This window comes from Balaenoptera borealis, assembly GCF_965194805.1.
Source record: "Balaenoptera borealis genome assembly, chromosome: 4".
NCBI lineage: Eukaryota > Metazoa > Chordata > Mammalia > Artiodactyla > Balaenopteridae > Balaenoptera > Balaenoptera borealis.
In genome coordinates, this window is record NC_138861.1 from 10,819,190 (window position 1) to 10,833,885 (window position 14,696).

The 14,696-nt window shown below is 37.1% G+C and overlaps 1 protein-coding gene across 25 annotated transcripts in view; it reads left to right on the top strand.

The window, feature by feature from the left end:
* Nucleotides 1-14,696, top strand: part of LOC309628591 (uncharacterized protein) — a 299,876-nt gene that overhangs the window by 102,689 nt on the left and 182,491 nt on the right. For 8 of the 25 annotated variants that reach the window (XR_014244556.1, XR_014244557.1, XR_014244558.1 and 5 more), the window contains exon 5: nt 10,567-10,615. The exons of the other annotated variants lie outside the window; for them this stretch is intronic. Coding sequence is in view for 2 of the 8 variants with exons in the window: in XM_082391806.1 (XP_082247932.1) it covers nt 10,567-10,615 (49 nt within the window). In the remaining 6 variants the exon portion in view is untranslated. The remainder of the gene's footprint in view (nt 1-10,566; nt 10,616-14,696) is intronic. 25 annotated transcript variants of the gene reach the window in all.

A 14,696-nucleotide genomic window follows, 5' to 3' on the forward strand; every position in this document is an offset into this window, starting at 1 on the left:
CCATATATATGCTGTCTAAAAGGGAACCACTTCAGACCTAGGGACACATACAGAATGAAAGTGAGGGGATGGAAAAGATACTCCATGCAAAGGGAAATCAAAAGAAAGGTGGAGTAGCAATTCTCATATCAGACAAAATAGACTTTAAATAAACACTATTATGAGAGACAAAGAAGGACACTACATAATGATCAAGGGCTCAATCCAAGAAGAAGATATAACAATTGCAAATATTTATGCAGCCAACATAGGAGCACCTCAGTACATAAAGCAAGTGCTAACAGCCATAAAAGGGGAAATCGACAGTAACACAATAATAGTAGGGGACTTTAACACCTCACTTTCACCAATGGACAGATCATCCAAAATGAAAATAAATAAGGAAACACAAGCTTTAAATGACACATCAGACAAAATGGACTTAATTCATATTTATAGGACATTCCATCCAAAAATATACACTTTCTTCTCAAGAGCTCATGGAACATTCTCCAGGATAGATCATATCTTGGGTCACAAGTCTAGTCTCAGTAATTTAAGAAAATTGAAATTGTATCAAGTGTCTTTTTTGGCCACAACACTATGAGACTAGATATCAATTACAGGAAAAAAACTGTAAAAAATACAAACACATGGAGGCTAAACAATATGCTCCCCAATAACCAAGAGATCACTGAAGAAATCAAAGAGGAAATCAAAAAATACCTAGAAACAAGTGACATGAAAACATGATGACCCAAAACCTATGGGATGCAGCAAGAGCAGTTCTAAGAGGGAAGTTTCTAACAATACAATCCTACCTCAAGAAACAGGAAAAATATCAAACAAACAACCTACCTTACACCTAAAGGAACTAGAGTAAGAAGAAAAAAACAAAACACGAAAGTTAGCAGAAGGAAAGAAATCATAAAAATCAGATCAGGAATAATTGAAAAACAAATGAAGGAAACAGTAACAAAGATCAATAAAACTAAAAGCTGGTTCTTTGAGAAGATAAACAAAATTGTTAAACTACTAGCCAGACTCATCAAGAAAAAAAGGGAGAAGATTCAAATCAACAGAATTAGAAATGAAAAAGGAGAAGTAACGACTGACCTTCTGTGACTGAACCAGGAAGAAATAGAAAATATAAATAGACCAATAACAAGTAATGAAATTGAAACTGTGTTTTAAAATCTTCCAAGAAACAAAAGCCCAGGACCAGATGGCTTCACAGGCGAATTCTATCAAACATTTAGAGAAGTGCTAACACCTATCCTTCTCAAACTGTTCCAAAATATAACAGAGGGAGGAACACTCCCAAACTCTTTCTACAAGGCCAGCATCACCCTGATACCAAAACCAGACCAAGCTGCCACAAAAAAGGAAAACTACAGGCCAATATCACTGATGAACATAGATGCAAAAATCCTCAGCAAAATACTAGCAAACAGAATCCAACAGCACATTAAAAGGATCATACACCATGATCAATTGGGGTTTATCCCAGGAATGCAAGGATTCTTCAGTATACACAAATCAATCAATCTGATACACCATATTAACAAATTGAAGAAGAAAAACCATATGATAATCTCAATAGATGCAGAAAAAGCTTTCAACAAAATCAACACCCATCTATGATAAAAACTCTCCAGAAAGTAGGCATAGAGGAAACTTACCTCCACATAATAAAGGCCATATATGACAAACCCACAGCCAACATCATTCTCAATGGTGAAAAACTGAAACCTTTTCCTCTAAAATCAGGAACAAGACAGGGATGCCCATTCTCACCACTATTATTCAACATAGTTTTGGAAGTGTTAGCCACAGCAATCAGAGAAGAAAGAGAAATAAAAGGAATCGAAATCAGAAAAGAAGAAGTAAAACTGTCACTGTTTGCAGATGACATGATACTATACATAGAGAATCCTAAAGATGCTACCAGAAAACTACTAGAGCTAAGAAGTGAATTTGGTAAAGTAGCAGGATACAACATTAATGCACAGAAATATCTTGCATTCCTATACACTAATGATGAAAAATCTGAAAGAGAAATTAAGGAAACACTCCCATTTACCATTGCAACAAAAAGAATAAAACGCCTAGGAATAAACTTACCTAAGGAGACAAAAGACCTGTATGCAGAAAACTATAAGACACTGATGAAAGAAATTAAAGATGATACAAACAGATAGAGAGATATACTATGTTCTTGGATTGGAAGAATGAACATTGTGAAAATGACTATACTACCCAAAGTAATCTACAGATTCAATGCAATCCCTATCAAACTACCACTGGCATTTTTCATAGATCTAGAACAAAAAATGTTCACAATTTGTATGGAAACACGAAAGACCCCAGATAGCCAAGGCAATCTTGAGAAATAAAAACAGAGCTGGAGGAATCAGGCTCCGTGACTTCCGACTATACTACAAAGTTACAGTAATCAAGACAGAATGGTGCTGGCACAAAAAAAGAAATGTAGATCCATGGAACAGGATAGAAAGCCTGGAGATAAACCCACGCACATATGGTCACCTTATCTTTGATAAAGGAGGCAAGAATATACAATGGAGAAAAGACAGCCTCTTCAATAAGTGGTGCTGGGAAAACTGGACAGCTACATGTAAAAGAATGAAATTAAAACACCCCTTAACACCATACACAAAAATAAACTCAAAATGGATTAAAGACCTAAATGTAAGGCCAGACACTATCAAACTCTTAAAGTAAAACATAGGAAGAACACTCTGTGAAATAAATCATAGCAAGATCCTTTTTGACCCACCTCCTAGAGAAATGGAAATAAAAACAAAAATAAACAAATGGGACCTAATGAATCTTAAAAGCTTTTGCACAGCAAAGGAAACCATAAACAAGACAAAAAGACAACCCTCAGAATGGGAGAAAGTATTTATACAAATGAAGCAACTGACAAAGGATTAATCTCCAACATATGCAAGCAGCTCATGCAGCTCAATATCAAACAAACAAACAACCCAATCCAAAAATGGGCAGAAGACGTGAATGACATTTCTCCAAAGAAGATATACAGATTGCCAACAAACACATGAAAGGATGCTCAACGTCACTAATCATTAGAGAAATGCAAATCAAAACTACAATGAGGTATCACCTCACACTGATCAGAATGGCCAGCATCAAAACATCTACAAACAATAAATGCTGGAGAGGGTGTGGAGAAAAGGGAACCCTCTTGCACTGTTGGTGGGAATGTAAATGGATACAGCCACTATGGAGAACAGTATGGAGATTTCTTAAAAAACTAAAAATAGAACTACCATACGGCCCAGTAATCCCACTACTGGGCATATACCCTTAGAAAACCATAATTCAAAAAGAGTCATGTACCACAATGTTCATTGCAGCTCTATTTACAATAGCCAGGACATGGAAGCAACCTAAGTGTCCATCGACAGATGAATGGATAAAGATGTGGCATATATATACAATGGAATATTAGTCAGCCATAAAAAGAAATGAAATTGAGTTATTTGTAGTGAGGTGGATGGACCTAGAGTGTGTCATACAGAATGAAGTAAGTCAGAAAGAGAAAAACAAATACTGTATGGTAACACATATGTAATCTGTGTAATATGTAGTCTAAAAAAAGGTTCTGATGAACCTAGGGGCAGGACAGGAATAAAGCCGCAGACGAGAGAATGGTCTTGAGGGCAAGGGGAGGGGGAAGGGTAAGCTGGGACGAAATGAATTGTTTATTGACATATATACACTACCAAATGTAAAATTAATAGCTAGTGAGAAGCAGCTGCATCGCATGGGGTGGTCAGCTCGGTGATTTGTGATGACCCAGAGGGGTGGGATAGGGAGGGTGGGAGGGAGATGCAAGAGGGAGGAGATATGGGGATATATGTATATGTATAGCTGATTCACTTTGTGATACAGCAGAAACTAACACAACATTGTATAGCAATTATACTCCAATAAAGATGGTAAAAAAAAAATAAAGTACATCTATCAACATTAAAAAAAAAAGAAATATAGGGAAAGAAAACATTTAGAAAACAAATACTGTAAGATTTACAAAAAAAGAAAAAAAAAGACATCTCCTGACTTATAGAGCGAGAATCACCTAGTTGGGAAGTTTCCCAAAGTTAATTAAATACACTTTGGAAATGATATTAACTATAATGGAACCTTGTGACTTAAAATTGTTAGTGCCCCCTCAAATAGATGATGTCTATATAACATTCATCATATTGAACCAAATGATAGATGCCACCTGTGCACTTGCCAGCTCTAGAAGCGTAGACTAGTGGTCTAAGCTTGAATTGGTGGTATGCTGGTGACTATTTAATAACTGGCCCCCCTGTAAACAAAACCCTTGATTTACAACATTTGCTGATTTCTGTGGTATAAATACACCCATCATGATCAATTTCAAATTACGAATATAATGTCACCAATTGCAGAGCTGGGAAATGCTGTGCACGTGTGGCTCTCATGAAACAATACAAGCCAATCTGAGCAGGTCCAGAATGCAACACCTAGACTCCTCGTGTCGTAACAGGAAGCACTCAACCAGCAATTCTAATTTCTGGCACTGCCGCTAAAGAGCTATGTAAACTCAGGCAATCACTTAATGTTTGCCATTTAATTTGCTTAAGGTGTGTTGAGCACTCTGTGTTAGGTGCTATGACATGTTTTAGATCCTCTTTACAGTTCTGAAAGTAGACATGATTATGTCCATTTTACAGATGAGAAACTGAAGCTCACAAGCATTAAGTGATTTCTTTCTCATGTGATAATGAGTACCAGAAATACGAAGTGCTGTGGAACTTGAAGGTCTGTTGTCTTGTTAGCGTAAATTAAAATGCCATTCTCTGCTCTCACAATTGGAGCTGTTGGAAAATTTGTTTTGGGAACGATATTTGCTGCATAGCTCTCTTTAGTTCTAGATTCATCCTCATTTACTCGTCAATTGTACCATTTCTTGGGAATATGGGAAGTGTTGTCCAAAGACCAGTTTGTTGAAATGTTTGCCTTTATTTGAAATGTCCTGAAGAGTTTAACTTTTTATTGTTATTGCCCATGAAATACTCCTATTAAAACTGAAGTTTTAATTTTACTGTTTATAATGTAATATTTATTCACTTAAAAATACAGTAGATACAAAAAATAAATTGAGGGGGATAAGGGGTTGGATTGGGAGTTTGAAATTAGCAGTTGGAAACTATTATATATAGAATGGATGAACAACAAGGTCCTACTAGATAGCACAGGGAACTATATTCAATATCCTGTGATAAACCATAATGGAAAAGAATATGAAAAAGAATGTATGTATATAAATAACTGAATCATTTTGCTGTACAGTAGAAATTAACACAACATTGTAAATCAACTATACTTCAGTAAGTTTTAAAAAATTGAAAACAAAAGTTTCCCGTCAGATAACCTTCATTGTTGTTTAAAAAGCTACAAAAGTATAGAAGTAGAAATTTTGACTACTACAGAAAGATATAAGACAAAACATGATAGCCACTCCCTTCTTCCCATGTCTTTCTCCCCATAGATAATTACTATTCTGGGAAAGATAATTTTCTTGCTCAGTCTGTCTCTCCCTTTCAATTTTAATTGGAAAATAGAGCGCATAGCTTATAAAATGGGGATATGCCCCTCTATTTTTTGTCATAGTTTTTATATGACTGTTAGATGATTTTAGAAAGTCCTTTGTTTTGACTATGAAATGCAAGTCATTTTTTTTTTTTTTTTTTGCTGCTTGTGACATGTCCCCAAATCATCATTTGATCCTCAATAGCAGAATCATTTAATATTTGTAACAAGACTGTTTATATGAGTTGCAATAGCTCTTAAACATTTCTTCTGGGAATTCCCTGGCCATCCAGTGGTTAGGACTTGGTGATTTCACTGCCAAGGGCCCGGGTTTGATTCCTGGGCAGGGAACTAAGATCCCACAAGCTTCGCGGCATAGCCATAAATACATACATACATACATACATACATACATACATACATTTCTTCCCAAGCTATTACTTTTATTTTGAATTAATTTGGAATAATCCATTACTGAAAACAAATCATCCTGTGTTTGGTTTGGTTGCAATAATTTGACGGAAAGAATCCTCAGTATTACTTACGACTTCCATAAATAGTCAATACTATTCCTTCTGAAGCTGAGTAGGGTGGCCTACAGGCCCTAGGAGGTCTGGTCCCAGGTACCTTTCTGATCCCTTCTCCTACCATTCTACTCTTCCTTCTTTTCTTTGCCAGCCACACTGATCTCCTTGCTTTCCTCAAGGAACGCCAGATATGCCCAGCTTCAGAGCACTTGCTCTCATTTTCCCTGAGTTTGGAGTGTTTTTCCCTCAGCTGTAGGAACTCCTGGGCCTCTCACCTCCTTCAGGTCTTCACTCAGATGTTAACTCCCCGCGTACTTTGTTTAAAGTTGTAATCCTCTCACTGCAATGCTTATCCTCCTCACTGCATTGCTTTTCTCCTTATCATTTCCCTGGCACTCTATTTTCAGGGGCATTTGTGGTACAAGTGAAGAAGTCTCTGGTCCCTAGCCCCAGTGCTTACTCTTAGGGTGACACAATGGGGGCCAGATCAAATGTCCTACATAAGAAGCTGGACACACCATAGGTGAGAGATCAGGAAAAATATAATACTTCTCTGCTTAGAAAGGGGAAGGAAGAAACTGTCCTCCTCCTTGGAAAAGTCATGAGGCCAAATTATAACTTCAAACTTGGGTGTGTAAATAAAATCTCTTTGTGTCTCTGCTTTTCCAGCCTAAGAATATCTCCAAGTTCCTGGGCTTCATTCCTCCTTGAAATCTAAATACTTAGGGAGATAGCCTTCAGTCTTCCTGTGACCCTGGGGCACCTCTAATAAGCTGTATCAGAACAATTAACTAGACAGACTGCTACGGATCTAATTCTCATGGCCTATGAAAATATCTCAGGAGGCTAACTTTCTTCACAGGAAGATTGGAGAAATCTGGGGAAGTTTTGTCTCACTGCAGAGCTGCTGGCGAATGCTGTCTTTCAATGACTCTCTCAAAGGTTGCTGCTGTGTTTCATTGCTGATAGTCACACATGCAAGTTCTACCCAGGGTATCTGGAAAAGTGTGAATAATAATTTGTTTCCTGATCTTGTTAAAATTACTGTTCAGAATTTTATAGCATAAATGTAGAACCATGTCTTCTCTACAACTCTGTGAATAGTAATAACAATATTCCTAGATTGTAGTCTCTCTAAATGTTGATTGCAACTCTGCCTTCCCCATTGTGTCATCAGTGGGGAACATAGGCAGCGGGTCTCTGGATTGAGCGAGAGCTGTCTCATTTACACTAGAAATGTTTGTCCTTTTTGTGGTGTAGCTTGAGACTGACTGGGGATACTGTCGCACAATGTTACTGCATAGATGACAGGCAAGAGAGGACATAGATCAGAAGGTTGGTTGCATTGTGAGGCAGACGTCTGAAACGCTTCATAGAAGAGATGTGCAGTCACACCTGGAGGACTGCCTGATATGTAGCATGAAGCCTGCAGAGAAGATGGGACAGCTGCCCTGGATTCCAGCAGTGCAGGGCACTTAGGGTAAAGGAAATCTACTGCCACGTTCCTTGGGTTCTGTAAACCAAAGAGGGAACCTGAAGTCAGTAACAGTTGAAATATGGAAGGGTGAGGGATAACCCGTGGCCCACACAGATGGCTCATGCCCAAAGGTCATGGTGGACCTTCGGTAGCTCAGAGCCCTGGACTTGTCCAGTGTGTGCTATGAGCGAGACTCACTCGGTGTGGACACATTAGCATCTTTCTGGCGGCCCAGTCTTGTGTGATACCAGCAAATAAATTCCATGCTGGCTAGTGAGAGCGGTCCTATCAGCAGGTCACTTCCTGAAATTGGGCCAAGGGACCCCCGGATGCCTCCATGATCAATCTCATACATTGTCATAGTGGTGCTGGTGGTAGAGTTGTACAACACCCTGAAGGAGAAAAAGGGGGACCAGTGACCACAAATGCCCTGTCTGCATCCCCACCCTGATGTTACTGCTGACCCTGGCTCATCCCAGGCACTGGAGAGAGTTCTTTAGGTTGAGGAAGTTTCCTTTTATTCCAAGTTTGTTGATTATTTTTATCATGGAGGGATGTTGAATTTTGTCAGATGCTTTTGCCGTGTCTATTGAAATGACCACATGGTTTTTATCCTTTATTCTATTGGTATGGTATATTAATTGATTTCGGTATATTAAACCAACGTTGGATAAATTCCACTGGTTCATGGTTATATAATCCTTTTTATATGTTGCTGGGTTTAGTTTGCTAGTATCCAGTTGAATATTTTTGTGTCTATATTCATAAGAGATATTAGTCTGTAATTTTCTTCTCTTGTAGTGCCTTTGGTGTTGGTATTGGCATTTGTATCAGGGTAATACTGGCATCATGGAATGAGGGAAGTGTTCCCTCTTCTGTTGTTTGGAAGAGTTTGCAAAGAATTTTTCTTTAAATATTTGGTAGAATTTATCAGTGAAATCATCTGGAGCTGAGCTTATTTGGGGGGGAAGTATTATTACTGATTCAATCTTTTAACACATTATAGATCTTATAAATTTAAAAAAAGTTCTTGAGTCATTTTTTGGTGGTCTGTACCTTTCTAAGAATTTAGACTAAACGTAACCTTTAATCAGAGGGAGGACTGTACAGAGGGAGGCCCGTAATTTGTTCTCCTTTTCCCAGTGTCTTAAGGTGGAATGCAAGTATACTGATTTGTGATCTTTCTTCCTTTTTCATTTTGTGAGTTAATTTTTATTCATCTCAAATTACTTTCTAGTTTATCTTGTGATTTCTACTTTGACCTATTGGTTGTTTAGGAGTATGTTGTTTAACTTCCATGTAGTTGTGAATTCTCCAAAATTCTTTAGCAATTGATTTCTAAATTCATTCCATGCTGATCAGAGAACATGTTTTCAATACTTTTGTATGTTTTCAATACTTTTGTATGTTTTCAATACTTTTTAAATTTATTGAAGCTTGTTTTATGGCCTAACATGAGGTCTCTCCTAGAGAATATTCAGCATGCACTTGAAAAGAATGATATTCTGTTGTTGCTGGGTGGAGGGTTTTATAGATGTCTGTTAGGTCTAGTGGTTTATAGTGTTGTTCAAGTCATCTATTTCTTTATTCATCTTCTGCTTCGTTATTCTATCTGTTATTAAAGTCTCCAGCTATAGATTGTGTACATCTTTAATTCTGTCAGCTTTTGCTTCATATATTTTGGCTCTCTGTGTTTGTATGTGTATATATATATATATATATATATATATGTATTTCCAATTGCTCTATCTTCCTAATTATTTGACCCCTTTATCATTATAAAATGTCTTTCTTTATCTGTAGTAACTTTTTAAAATTTTAAAGTCTATGTTGTCAAGTATTGGTATATATCTTCCAGTTTGATTTGATTGTTGGTTGAATCTTTTTCCATCCTTTCACTTTCAGCCTATTTGTATCTTTGACTTACAAGTGTTTTCCTTATAGACAGCATATAGCTGTATCTTGCTCTTTTATCCAGCCTGATGATCTCAACCTTTTGATTGGATTGTCTAATATGTTCATACTGAATGTTATTATTGACATAGTTGAATTTACATCTATTTTACCTTTTGTTTTCTATATGTCTTATGTCTTTTTGGTTCCACTGTTTCTACTTCACTGTTTTCTTTTGTGTTAAGTGAATATTTTCTAGTGTAACACCTTAATTCCTTTAATTATATTTCAAAATTTATTGAGTTGTTTTCTTAGCGGTTGTTCTAGGGCTTATGATATGCCTCCTAACTTATCAGAATCTACTTCAAACTTATACCAAGTTAATTCCAGTGAGATACAGAAATTTTACCTCTTTATAGCTCTATTCCCTCTTCCTTTTTTGTGCCATTATTATTGCATATATTACATTTATATATGCTACAGATCCAACAATACCTTCTTATAATTGTTACTTTATTAATTCTATGCCTTTTAAAGAAGTTGAGAGAGGAAAGGACAGCAAAAATATATTTATAGTTTGTTATGTTACCTTTTTTTTTTTTTCCCTACCATTTCTTGTTCTCTTCATTTGTTCCTATGGATTCAAGTTACCATTTGGTTACATTTCCTGTCAACGTAGCTTTGTTCCCACACATTCTTTATGATGTTATTGTCAAATATATTTCTAGATGTTATTGTTCCATGACATAATTATATACATATTGTTTTACACAATTGCTTTTGAAATCAGCTAATGGAAGAAAGGAAAAGAAATATACAATTATACTGTGTTTTATAATTACATCATTACCTTATTGGTGTTCTTTGTTTTTTATATGTGGATATGAATTTATCTCTGGTTCCACTTGCTTTCAGCCTGAACAATTTCTTTAGTACTTCTTGTAGAGTGAGTCCACTAGCAACAAGTTCTCTCAGTTTTTGTTTTCATGGGAATGACTTTATTTTGCCTTCATTTTTGAATGTTAGTTTTGCTAGATATAAGATACTTGGTGGATAGTTTTATTTTTTAGTTTTTCCTTTCAGCCCTTGGAATATGATATCCCACTGCTTTTCAGCTTCCATTGTTTCACAGGTAAAGTTAGCTTTTTGCTTATTAGGGCTCCCTTGTGTGTGATGAGTCTGTTTCCCCTACTGCTTTCAGGATTCTTCTTTCTCTTTGCTTTTCAACATTACCACTGTGATCTGTCTGGATGTGGATCTCTTGTATATGGTTATTGAGCTTCTTGGACGTGTAGGTTCATGTTTTTCATCAAACTTGGTAATTTTTCAGCCATCATTTCTTCAAAATATTTTTTAGCTCTTGTCACTTTCTCCTCTCCTCTGATACTCTCATTACACAAATGTTGGTACATTTGATACTGCCCTCTCATTCTATGAGTCTGTTAATTTTTTTCATTCTTTTTTCCTCTCTTCTTGAGATGGTTCTTCAAGTTTGTCAGTTCTTTCCTCTGCCAGCTCAAATCTACTACTGGGCAACTCTGATAAATTTTTCAGTTTGGTTATATACTTTTCATATAATATGTATGTTTGTATATTTATTTATTTATACACATATATAAATATATATAATTTAAATATATATATATAATTTCTGTCTCTTTATTGATGTTCTCTATTTAATCAGATATTGTCATCATACCTTTGTTTACTTATTGAAGCATGGTTCCCTTTGTTCTTTGAACATATTAATAGTAGCTTCTTGAAGTCTTTGTTTGCTAAGCTGAACATCTGGACCCTGTCAAAGGCAGATTCTGTTGCCTGCTTTTTTTCCTGCTCATAGATCACACTTCTCTGTTTCTTAGAATGTCTTTTAATTTTTGTTGTAAACTGGACTTTTTAGATAATATATCATAACATTTCTGGAAACTGATCCCTCCATTCTGAGGCTTTTTGTTGTTGTTTGCTTGTTTAATATTTTAGTGATTTGGCTAGATTATTTTAGTGAAGTCTTGTTCAGCCTGACCCTCTTTGAGAGATACTGTAGCCCTGGACTGAGAGTTGGGTAGAGGAATCCCCATCTTCTTGGCCACATTCATGCAAAGTGGAGTTTCCATTCTACTTGTTGGAGGGATGGAGAAAGGGGTTATGGTTCAAATGTTACACACTCTGGTCATTCTTACCAACATTCAATAGATTTTATTAAATGAATGTTTCTTCATTTGCTATATGCCTGTAGGATAATTTAGAGACACTTTAATGGTATTTTAAAAAGTAATTTCCAGCAGTTATGGTTGTTTTGTAGTGAAAAGGTTCTGCAGAGCTGCTCACATCACCATTATGGATGTTGTCTCCTCACATGATATTCAACCAGTAATAGAAGTTAAAATTCATTGAACAGTTAATATTGCTAGAGAGAAGTCCAGGAATTTTACATGTTGTAACTCATGGAATTTTTGCCTCAAGCTTATGAAGTAGTTATTACTATGGTCCCCATTTTATAGATAAAGAATCTGAGGGGCACCGAGTTTGAGTATCTTACACAAGCTGTTGAGTAGAGAGCAAGATTTGAATCCAAGCAAGCAGTCTGGCTCCTAAGCCCGAGCTCTCAACACTTATGCTATATATTACCATTGCTCAAATAATTCAAAGCCTCAAATTTGCTGACACCCTGCACACAATCACACCAGACCCCCTTCATATTATAACCAAATACTTGCTCCCACAGAATGGAAGTCCTTCAAATGACTTGTATGGCTCCTGACCCACTCAGAAATTAGAATTTTAAAATATGTACAAAATAGTCTTACTTCCTTCATTTCCTCTTATTCTTCTCAGCCCACCCAAAGGGTCACATGTGTGGTTTGGTTCCTTCTTTAGCATCTACACTGGGTCACCTTCCTCTTGAATTGGTGGACCTTCTTAATCACTTCCAATGGTGATTAAGTCTAATTTTAAATCTTTCATGTATCTTATATCTAAAATTCTGCAGGGTAAACAGGTTACCATACAACTCAGAACCAGATTTTTCTTTGTAGCTTACTTCTTAACCACTGCTTCCTTCAGAAAATAGCATTTTCAGAGCTGAAGTGATGCTCCCAAAGTCTAAAAACATTTTAATAAAAATGCGTGTTCAATGTTTGGAACTGAATTGTGTCCACTCCCCCAGAATTCATCCCCTATGGGACTAATCCCCAATATGACTATATTTGGAGATAAGGATTTTAGAAAGGTAATTAAGGTTAATTGGGGTCATAAGGATGGGGCCCAAATCTGATAGCACTGATGTCTTTATAAGAAAAGGAAGAGACATCAGAGATTGCTTTCTCTCTCTCCACACATGCGCAGAGAACATGTGAGGACCCAGAGAGAAGATGGCCATTTACATGTCAGGAAAACTGGCCTCATCAGAAACCAGCCCTGATGGCATCTTGATCTTGGACTTCTAGCCCCCAGAAATCTGAGAAAATAAATTTTTGTTGTTTAAGCCCCCAGTTTGTAGTATTTTGTTATGGCTACTCTGGCAATCTAATACATTAACCTTACCCATATTATTTGGAAGGCAGCTATGCTCACCACTGTATCATCACCGCCAGCTACTCTTATTATTTGAAGGAAATTGGGAAACGGAAAGGGAGCTGAGAGAAAAAAAAAAAAGACAGAGCTTTGTTGTTTTAGCTTCATTAGGCTATCATTCAATCCTTGCCATCTCTTTGGAGTCTACCATCTGTAAACTTAAATGTTATTTGAACAAACCTCCCATTAATGATGTACCTACATAGGGCAGGAGTTTGAAAGTCCACTCTCATACAAATGGCCTTCTCTTAAAGCAGCATCCAAACACTACTACCTCGTGGAAAAATTCAGGTATTTATTGTGGTGTTTACTCCAATCTCTAGGTTTCCCTGAGGTTAATTTTCTCTTTAGGGCTTAAATGTGTAGGCTCTATTTAGGGCATAGCCTGCACACTGGTGGGAAGAAGTGGGAACAAAAGCCAAGATTTTGGACTTTATTTTGCCTTGAAATTGCCAATTCATGTTCTTTTCTTATTATTTTTCTAATTCCAGATGAATCCTAAGGCTTCTTATCCTTGTGTCTGTTGACATCCTAGGCCTGAACCCTCAGATGTCATAGGAAATGCAATGACTTATGCCATGGACTCTTCCCAGAACCTTTGCTTTTCCCAGCTTCTTAATCTCCCAGGTCCTAATAACTTCTCTCATCATGATGTCAGCTTACATCTCCCTGGGGCTACCTGTTTTGCCATGAAATGGCCTGAGTGACCCTCTGAACTTGGACTTGAATCTCAGCTCTAGATGAAACCAAAATATGAAGGGAAAACACTTTGGTCTGGGGCAAGGAAACTTTCACCCTCCAACAACCAGCACCACCACCAGCCTAAAATCTGCTTGTGACCTTTGAGGGGGACTGCTTTCCCCAATCAAAACCAGATCTGCTCACTCCATGCAGTTTATAGCCCATCAAGGCCATGACACACTAGCATCTTGAAGTGCAAAACTCTGACTGTCCAACTCTATCTTTGCTAAGACTAGTGAGGTAAAGTAATTTTTGGCATAGTAATTCATATTTTTCCTTATATTTCCTTATTCCCATCCTCTGCCTTCAAACGGCTGTCAGACTCTAAGCTTCTTTGGCCAATGGGAGGTTTGTGGCATGGTAGAAAACAGTTTACATGCAAAAATGCAAGACATATCATATCTTGGCTTTTTTTTTGTAGTCTAATCCCTCTGAGGAGATTGTGGTAGGTCTTCTCTGAAGGCGAGCAAGAGAACCTTGGAGGAATAAGAATCTCCTTCAGGAAAAGAGTTATTCTCTGAGATGGGGAGATGGTGAAACCTCTGGGCTTCTTGAATGGCAGACATACATGCCTTGCTCCTTTTTGGGACCCGCATGTAGGTGGTAGAGAGAGGAATGGCTGTGTGATTTCCCAAAGAGTCATTTGCTCTACACAGGAATGAGAGCAGTAGACTTGCAGAATTTGGGAGACAGTGGTACAATGGAAATTTCCATGGTAACTAGCATAGATGCTTTATAATTAGAAGGGTCTCCAGAATGCCTTGCTAATGATAAAACCATGAGGGTCATTACACTAAAATAACTGAGGTTAAATTTCAAACCAGCCTGGCCAGGTGAGGATTGACAGATGAAATCAGATTGGGTTATTGTTAATAAACATATTGGACTCTTTCTTATTG